General features: G+C 38.5%; 1 protein-coding gene across 2 annotated transcripts; it reads right to left on the minus strand.

Moving 5' to 3' along the window:
* Positions 1–271: 271 nt before the first annotated feature.
* Positions 272–3,858, minus strand: LOC106336844 (lysophospholipid acyltransferase LPEAT2). 2 transcript variants are annotated; one of them, XM_013775799.1, is made up of 14 exons: positions 3,298–3,855; positions 2,673–2,853; positions 2,521–2,580; positions 2,206–2,369; positions 2,067–2,130; positions 1,911–1,979; positions 1,720–1,815; positions 1,587–1,631; positions 1,408–1,478; positions 1,268–1,334; positions 1,143–1,193; positions 945–1,055; positions 811–858; positions 272–727 (listed from the first exon to the last, which is right to left on the minus strand). In XM_013775799.1, exons 1-14 carry the CDS (start codon positions 3,765–3,767, stop codon positions 599–601), a joined length of 1,626 nt encoding a protein of 541 aa, XP_013631253.1. In that variant the 5' UTR covers positions 3,768–3,855; the 3' UTR covers positions 272–598. The 2 variants fall into 2 exon arrangements, with proteins under 2 accessions (XP_013631253.1, XP_013631254.1); XM_013775800.1 differs by lacking the exons at positions 272–727; positions 811–858; positions 945–1,055; ... (5 more) ...; positions 1,911–1,979; positions 2,067–2,130 and having other exon boundaries at positions 2,243–2,382; positions 2,520–2,580; positions 3,298–3,858.
* Between the last annotated feature and the right edge of the window lie 5,064 nt (positions 3,859–8,922).

Raw genomic sequence — 8,922 nt, forward strand, 5'->3', positions numbered from 1 at the left:
ATGACTTAGAGAATGATTATCCGGGGTACTTAGTGGATTTCTTAGTGTGTGGGCCTCCACAAAACCCTTAAGGATCGGTTACAAAAACTACTAATTAAGAACCGATCTTAGTGAGTTTCTTACACTGTTCACGGGCTCCACTGACACATGGCGATCCGCGATTGGTTTGCTTTTTAATTTTTTTTTTTTTTTTTTTTTTAAAACTAATCCATTGGTTTTCTTACGGATAATCATGGCCTTAATTAAGAGTTTGAATAAAATAAGTCAAAAATAAAGAAATAACCACTGATACAATCAAATTCGGATGATACAAATACAGATAGAGAGCTTGCTTAGAACTAGAGGAACAAACACCATAGCGTTTTCTGGGGTACAAAACGGCACGCAGTTATAGTCCAAAACTCAGGATGAGGGATCCATGGAGGAGGGGATAGGCCAAAAACATAGCAGCCCCCTATCTTTAGTTTTGACATTTTTTTTTTTACAATCTGAAAAATAAATAAAGGAAACAAAAAAAGGTATATAATGATACCACAAAGACATGATTGAATCATTGCACAGAATCACAAATCTTGGCCAGCTATTTTGTCTGTCTGTGTTATGTTGGGGACAAGATAGGGGCAACGACAGGTATGAGCAGAGGGTTTCTTCTTAAACAGGACAAGAAGTCAACCTTGCTGATTCTTTGGTCTTTGTCCTCGTCTAGCAAAATGTACATCCCTTGTATCTGTAACATATAAACTCTCAACCGTTTAGCTACACATCTTTGGATGTCAATTTCAATAGATGGATAAATGCATTAACACTTACCTCCTCCTTGTTTGAGTTTGGCATTGTGTGTTTCAGCACGTCTCCAAGCTGAGCCAAAGATAAGGAAGAAAAGTAGTAAGTCATACGAAGAACTCAAAAGCAAATATAACAAAGAGGTCAAGAACTGAATCTACTTCTTGAATGGAGATAAAGCCATCTCCATCTGTGTCACAGTGAGAAAATGCTAGCTCGCATGTTTGCTGAAAAAGTGGCTGTGCCGATACATGAGCCGAGGCAAACAAGAACTGCAGACCAACCAACAGAAGAAGAACAAGGATAAGATTAAAGGGACTGTTTACTAAGAATCTCTACAAAATTATCCCTGAAGGTACCTGTCTGAAAGTGATTGATCCAGCTTTCTCCACATCGATGAACCCGAATATCTACGTTGTATAAGTAACATTGTGAGGCATAAGAGCATAGGCATATTAATACACTAAACATATTCATAACTGACCCCTTTAGAAAGAGTGCAAGGCTTCAGTCTTAGAACCCGAAGAAAGTCATGTAGAGTAACACGTCCACTGCAAAGAGGATAAAAGTTCTTGAAGGTTGTAACTTAGAAAACAAGTAACTTAATAGGAGAAAGGTAATTACCTTGAGTCCGGATTCATGGAAAAAAATGTATCCAAATACCGAACTGCCTCTAAACTGCTTATATGGAATAGCTGGAAGGAACAAAGACATAGCAACAGAATCAATAGGGATAAAAAAAAATGAGGTATATAAGAAAAATAAATGAATCAAATTTGTGGCATTATAGAGAATAAACTTACCGACGCAACCTTGGCCATTTCAACCATGTAATTTGAGGGGTTTTCCTGCAACAAAACATTTTAAGATGAAATAAATGATTAACAAGATAAAATGCTATTTAAGAGAGGAAAAACACACATGAGCTGGACATACCAGCTTTAATTCAGTTGCTCTGTTCAATAGCATGAGGTCCCCATAAGAATGAGATGTTTGGACCACATTCAAAGATGTTGCAATCGCATGACTGGTCTGTATTCACAACTATACCATGAGTACTATTTTCCCACCAATAAAAAGAAGAGCAAGTGCATAAAAAATAATCGCAGTCTCCACCAAACACATACCTTCTGTGAGAGACGCACAGCATTCTGTTTTTGAGTGTCACTCGGATAGATTACTGGAAGGTATTCAACCTGTTTAATTCCCAAAAAATGATCCAAATAAGTGAAATACTAAAAAAATACATAAAATGAAAAATCAATGAACTAAGCTTTTACTACCTCCATGAAGTTGTGAAACTGAGTGAACATTCTAAACATGAGCATCAATAAAGAAATATTCCCCCTGAAAAAATCTTACAAACATCAGTACTTTTTGGAGGAAGTAGAAAGTGTGTATACAGACAGGGAAGAGACTCACCAGGATTGATCAAAATGTACATGGGGGTACCGGACTACTACAGGCTGAATAGGGTAGCCTGGGATGAAAGCGCCGAGCTGGAAGGAGATAAGAACTTTCCCATTGGTAGTGGTTCCTTCAGGGAATAGCAGCAGACGGGGGAATCTATCGGAGGAGGCTTTTCTCTGTATTTACATATCCTAGAAAGCACATTGCGTATCAAATACAAAAAAACCATTTGAATCCTTTTCAACCACAAAATGGTTCACAGATCATGTGTTTGAATAAAGTTACTCAATCTAAGAAATTACGATAGATGCCACATAAACTCTATACCTTTATTTCATGCACAGCGTTCTTCCTTGATTCTTGTGAGAATCTATTAACATATATCACCTAAACATATTCAAAAACAAAAACTTTAGTGCAAACGACACACCAGCATCTTAAAACAAGTATGTACTATGTGTGCTAGCTATTTTGCTTACCTGCATTGCCCTGATAATAGTTCCAACAAAAGGGAGTGAATCATGCGACTCCGATGCAACAATGGTGGGTGATAGCTCATAGAAGAAGAAGATTGGTTCAATAAAAGAAACATGGTTTGACACAACAATGGGAGCAATATCCCTGCGAGCAGGTTTCCCTTTCCGTCGTATCCAATGATAACTGCAAGAGTAAGGAAGATCATTCAACACAAGAATCTATATATATATATATATAAACAGCATCATGGAACAAACTATCTAACACCATTGAAACCATTCACCGTCTTAAACCCACAACTAAAGTTTGCTTTTTAAAAAACTTAGTGTTCTAAAAATCGGTCTAGGGGGCGCCATAGAATCTGAACTAAACAGTTTTCTCAAACCGATTTTTTAAAATCAGTCTAGGCGTTTAAAAATTCGGTTTGGGCTCGCCTAAACATTAATTTATCTATAAGGCGTCTAACTACTGCCTAGGGACTTCAGAGATGAACATTATTAAACTTGTAGACTTCAGAGATGAGCAAAACTCTATATATCTTATAAACAACATCATGTAACAAACTATCTAAAACCTTTTAAAACCATTTCACCATGTGATAACCAAAGTTTCCATTTTTAAACTCACCCAAAGGAGAAGAGGATACATCTGGTGCAGATCCGAGTAACCCACATGATCCTACACCTCCAACAAGGCATAGGATTATGCTTATCTTTCCACCCAGCCAGCGCCAGCTTCGTCGCCACGTAACCAACAGCCAAGCTAGCACCAAAGATAACAAGCCGAAGCAACGCGATCGGGAGGCAAATCACGATCTTTATCGCCTCGTAGAGTCCGCTGACTCCCGGCGTATCGTTCCGGAACGGATCCACCGTCGTCGGGGGACATAGAACCGGAGGCTCGGCGTCGCTGAGGAAGCCGAAAGGAGGGTTGAGATGGTCATGTTGAAATCCACGTGGAACACGAGGTTGTTGGTTTTGGTTTTGTTGACCAGCGGAGGGATTATAGTCTTCTTCTTCTTCTCCGTCGTCGTGGATTGAGATGACGACCTCTGGTTGATGCTGGATCAACGGAGACGATAAATCGGGATCCGACATCCTCGGTGTGTCTGTCTGTAAAGAACACAGCGAGAGAGATTGGTCCACGCTTTGTGGTTGATGTTAATTTGTTTTGTTCCCCCCCCCCCAATAATCCTTTTTTTAGTGTTTGGTTAAAAATAATTTAATTTCCTTTATTAATACGGTAGTAGTCTATTTTAAGCTGATTTGATTTAACTCAAGCGAACAAATGTTTTTATTACAGCTGTAGTTTATTATTAAAAGCAAATCTATTATGGAAATAAACAATGTCATTACAAGGGGGCACGATAAAGTTTACGGTCAACGGAAGCAGATAATTTTATACAAGGATTATGAGTGATTGCACATGGATTCGGCATGGTCTGTCTTAAAAACTCATAAATAATCTCCAATAGGAAAAATATATTACTCCACCACTAGTATTTGATACTTAACCACTACTGGAAAAGAAAACTATTATATTTGCTTTAAAAGTTTTGTATATATTCCCACCATTTTATTTTAAGTGGTATTTTAAGATTTTTTCTAATATTTTAAATGATATTTCAAATTTCTCTATAAAAAAGCAAATGTAATTTGATATTTAAATACCATTCATATAATTTTTATTCATTGTAATTATTGTTTTTTTTAGGCAAACAAAATAAATCGAATAAAAAATCGTAATTTCTCAATCGGAGTGTAAGACTTTAAAAGCCAATTATTGAGGGAGTAGGAAGCTTCTGGAAGGATAAGCTCTGGTTTAAAACAGAGCACAAGTGAAGCTGTTTGTAACGAAGATCAGTCGCAGTGTCTTAGAAGATCAGAGAGACAAACTCGTACACCAGCTTACCTCGAAGACTACATCCTATTGGCTGAGGAACTCGGAGAAGAAGTTCTGCTCTATCTAAACAACGAGCCGAGGAACTTTGAAGAAGCAAAGGGCTCGAAAGAATGGACAAGAGCTTGTGAAGACGAGATAGAGTCTATTGAGAAAAACAGAACATGGGATCTCGTTGATCTCCCGTTTGGTGCAAAACCAATAGGTTTGTGACGGGAACTAGCAAGAAACTTATTGACGAGTTCAAGAAGAGCATGGCTCGAAATTTTGACATGAGTGATCTCGGGAGACTGACCTATTATCTTGGAATGGAAGTAGTTCAATATGATCAAGGGATTACACTCAATCAGAGCCGATATGCTAAGAAGATACTTGAGAATGCGGGAATGGCAAAGTGTAATCCGGTTCAAGCTCCTATGGGGCTCGGCCTCGTTCTGTCGAAAGCAGAGGAAGAGAGGGAGATAGATGCGACAGACTACAGAAGGAGTATCGGATGTTTACGATACTTACTACACACAAGGCCCGACCTATCTTTTGGTGTGGGTGTATTGAGCTGCACATAACCTTTTGCGACCAATCTAGCTTTGAACTTGTTGATGCTTCCGTCGGCGTTGAGCTTTAGCTTGAAGACCCATTTTAATCCTATTGGTTTTGCACCAAACGGGAGATCAACGAGATCCCATGTTCTGTTTTTCTCAATAGACTCTATCTCGTCTTCACAAGCTCTTGTCCATTCTTTCGAGCCCTTTGCTTCTTCAAAGTTCCTCGGCTCGTTGTTCAGATAGAGCAGAACTTCTTCTCCGAGTTCCTCAGCCAATAGGATGTAGTCTTCGAGGTAAGCTGGTGTACGAGTTTGTCTCTCTGATCTTCTAAGACACTGCGACTGATCTTCGTTACAAACAGCTTCACTTGTGCTCTGTTTTAAACCAGAGCTTATCCTTCCAGAAGCTTCCTCTGTTTCTTCTCCGCTTGTGATTGCCTTAGGAGCCAAGCTTGCTTCACCATTTTCTCCAAACACGCTGTCTGTAACAACAAAGCTCCCGCCGTTTTCTTTTTCTGTCTCTTCTTTATTCCAGTTCCAACTTCTCTCTTCATCGAAAACGACATCTCGACTCACAATGATTCTTCGTGTGTTTGGATCAAATAGACGATATGCTTTTGATCCAGGTTCCGTACCAAGATGCACCAACATTCGTGACCGATCATCAAGTTTCTTCAAGTGTACTCCCTCTATCTTTGCATACCCTACGCATCCAAAAACTCGTATGTGGCTTATGTTCGGTCGTTTTCCACGCAACATCTCATAAGGAGTCTTATCATTCAAGGCTCTTGTTGCTACTCGGTTAATGAGGTAAGTAGCATGTCTTATGGCTTCTCCCCAAAGATAATTTGGCATTGACATGTGTTTGAGAAGACTTCTTGCCATCTCCATTAAGGTTCGATTCCTTCTCTCGACCACGCCATTCTGCTGTGGCGTGTAAGGCGCAGTAAGATGTCTCCTTATCCCTGCTCCTTCGCAATAACCATCAAACTCGTGGCTTACAAACTCTCCTCCTCTGTCTGTTCTGAAGGTTTGTATTTTCTCTCCTATCTCCTTTTCAACTATGATTCTTAACTTCTTGAATTTGCTGAAAGCCTCACTTTTCTCCTTTAGCAACATCGACCACATATACCTTGTGTGATCATCAATAACAACGAAGATGTATCGGTTACCAGCTTGTGTCATCGGTGATATGGGACCGCAAAGATCCCCATGAAGTAACTCTAGCGCCTTTGTAGCTCGGTATGAGGTAGATTTTGGAAAGGCTTGTCTTGCTTGTTTCCCAAGTAAACAAGAACCACACACTTTCTTCTCTATAAAACCCTTAGATATACCTTCAACGAGTTCCTTCTGCATCATGTTCCGGATAGTCTCCGTATTTATATGCCCCAATCTCTCATGCCATCTACTTGACTCGTCTTCTGCCTTTGAGTAAAGACAGGTTCCTCCTTTTATACCCATACGCACCTTGTATAGTCTATTTGTCGACCTTTTAGCTGAAACTAATAGCTTCCCGGTTTGATCACGCATTGTTAATAACTCTCCACGGAGTCTTATGTCACAACCAGCTTCTGTTGCTTGTCCCAAACTGATGATGTTACTTTTTAGCTCCGGAATGAAGTAAACATCGGTCATCCTTCTCGAATCTCCATTCATATCAGTGAATGAGATTGTGCCTTTGCCTTTGATATCTATACGAGAGTCATCTCCAAAACGTACCTTTCCAGAGATCGTATCATCGAGTTTTGAAAAATACCTTAGATCTCCAGTCATGTGATTCGATGCTCCGTTGTCAAGATACCAAATGTTTTCTCCTCGACTATTGCTTTCGTACTTTTCTGGCAGCACCTTCTTCTCATTTAGGAACACTATCTCATGCATCATGAGCTCGTCGGCTTCCTGTGTCTCTGCATTATCAACTTCTTGAGCTTCCTGCAACTTCAATAAGAGCTCCGGACATTGGGCCACAAAGTGACCAAGCTTATCACATCGATAGCAAGTAATGTGAGATGCGTCTCTGTTTTCTCCTCTTCCTCCGCCTCCATTATAGTTTCTTCCTCCGTTATAACGACCACGACCTCTTCCTCGACCAAAGAAGCGTCCTCCACGACCTCTGCCCCTATATGGATCATTGTACTCACGATTTCCTCCATCGTAGTAAGGTCGAGAAGAGTGGTCGCCTTGAGGTCTAGCAGAATGGCTAGTTTGTCCTTCATTACTTGCGTATAATAGCTTTTGTCCTTTATCATCTTCTTCTTGGTTTTCTTCGCTGATCCGTTCTTCATATGCCTTTAGGCGTCCAAGAATATCTTCAAAGCTTGTTGTGTTAAGATCAAGCACTTGTTCTAGTGAGGCAACAATCTGTATAAACTTCTTTCGCGGAAGACTTGAAAGAAATTTCTTAACAATCTTTGCTTCTTCGATTGTTGATCCTAGAGCAGCGGATTTTGATGCTAACTCAGACAACTTTCCACCAAAATCATCAATACTCTCTGTTTCTTTCATCTTTAAACGATCAAAATCAGACATTAGTGTTTGAAGCCTAGCTTCCTTCACACGCTCTGCTCCTACGTGCCTTGTCTTAATAGCATCCCATGCTTGTTTTGCCATGTCGAACTCTCCGACTTGCATTATAAGACTTTCCGGTATTGATTGGAACAGCAGAGCCAGCGCTAAGTTGTTCTTCTCGGTGTTAGGAGCTTCTGTCTCCACTGCTTCCCAAGCTTTATGCACCTTAAGAAGTATCTTCATCCTTACGGCCCATACTGTATAATTCGTCGTAGTAAGCATTGGACATTGTATTGAAGACGTTCCTCCTCCCTTAGGTTTTTCTACTGCCGCAACTATATCTCCCATGATTGAATTGAATGGCTCTGATACCAAATCTAGTATCCAAGTCACACGATCACCAATGTATGTAACACAATATATAAGAACTCTTCTTATTAATCTCTTGAGGAAACTCTCTCAAAACCTCAAGCTCTCAACTCACACTACTAGATCATCTCATGATCTCTCATATATATATATCTCTATATTTCCTAAACTCATTAGGACTTATTAATTATAAGTTTCCTAAACTCTTATAGATAAACCTAACACAAATAGGAAACTTATAACTTAAGCATTCTTCAAGCTTACCCAACATATATGCTTTATACCTTTAACTTTGTATTTTCCTTACTATAATATTATTATTTTTAAAATTAGTATGTCATACATCTGACTGGATATCCAAAATGAAAGAGATGGCGATGGATAATTTAATTAGTTTTTATTGATTTGGGGTCGTCAAATTAGGGAGATTAGCCCAATTGACATATGTGGCCGACATACCAATATAATAGCATGTGTCATACTATAACTAATACAAGATGATAATCCACATCCTGCATAGAATTGAATTATTTTAAAAATATATCGTACTTAGATATTATAAACAATATACATTATCAATGACTTTTTTTTACATTTTATTAGAAGTAAACATTCGAGTACCATTTGGTTTGATTCAGATCCTTGAGAATTTGGTTCGGTTCGGATCTTTGCGGACTTGGTTTGGATTTAGATTTGGATAACCTATTTAAATATTTTAAAAAATTAAAGTTCACATATACTTTAAATTTTTCAAAATCTAAAAATAATAATAATGTATAACATATAAATTTGAATAATGTATGCTAAAATACTTAAACTTAACATAAAAATTGATTTAGTTTAAATATTTGGATATGAAATCAATAGATATTTTAAGTATTTTAGGTATTATAAGTATCGTTTAGCTATTTTAAATATGTACTTATAACTATTTT

The sequence above is a fragment of the Brassica oleracea genome, chromosome C4, assembly GCF_000695525.1.
Source record: "Brassica oleracea var. oleracea cultivar TO1000 chromosome C4, BOL, whole genome shotgun sequence".
Lineage (NCBI taxonomy): Eukaryota > Viridiplantae > Streptophyta > Magnoliopsida > Brassicales > Brassicaceae > Brassica > Brassica oleracea.

Coding starts and splice junctions, on each gene's coding strand:
- LOC106336844 (XM_013775799.1), bottom strand. CDS start 3,767: ATGTCGGATCCCGATTTATCGTCTCCGTTGATCCAGCATCAACCAGAG. Junction 2,581..2,672: donor CTATTATCAGGGCAATGCAG/GTAAGCAAAATA, acceptor GAATATGTTTAG/GTGATATATGTTAATAGATT. Junction 1,335..1,407: donor TCCATGAATCCGGACTCAAG/GTAATTACCTTT, acceptor TCCTCTTTGCAG/TGGACGTGTTACTCTACATG.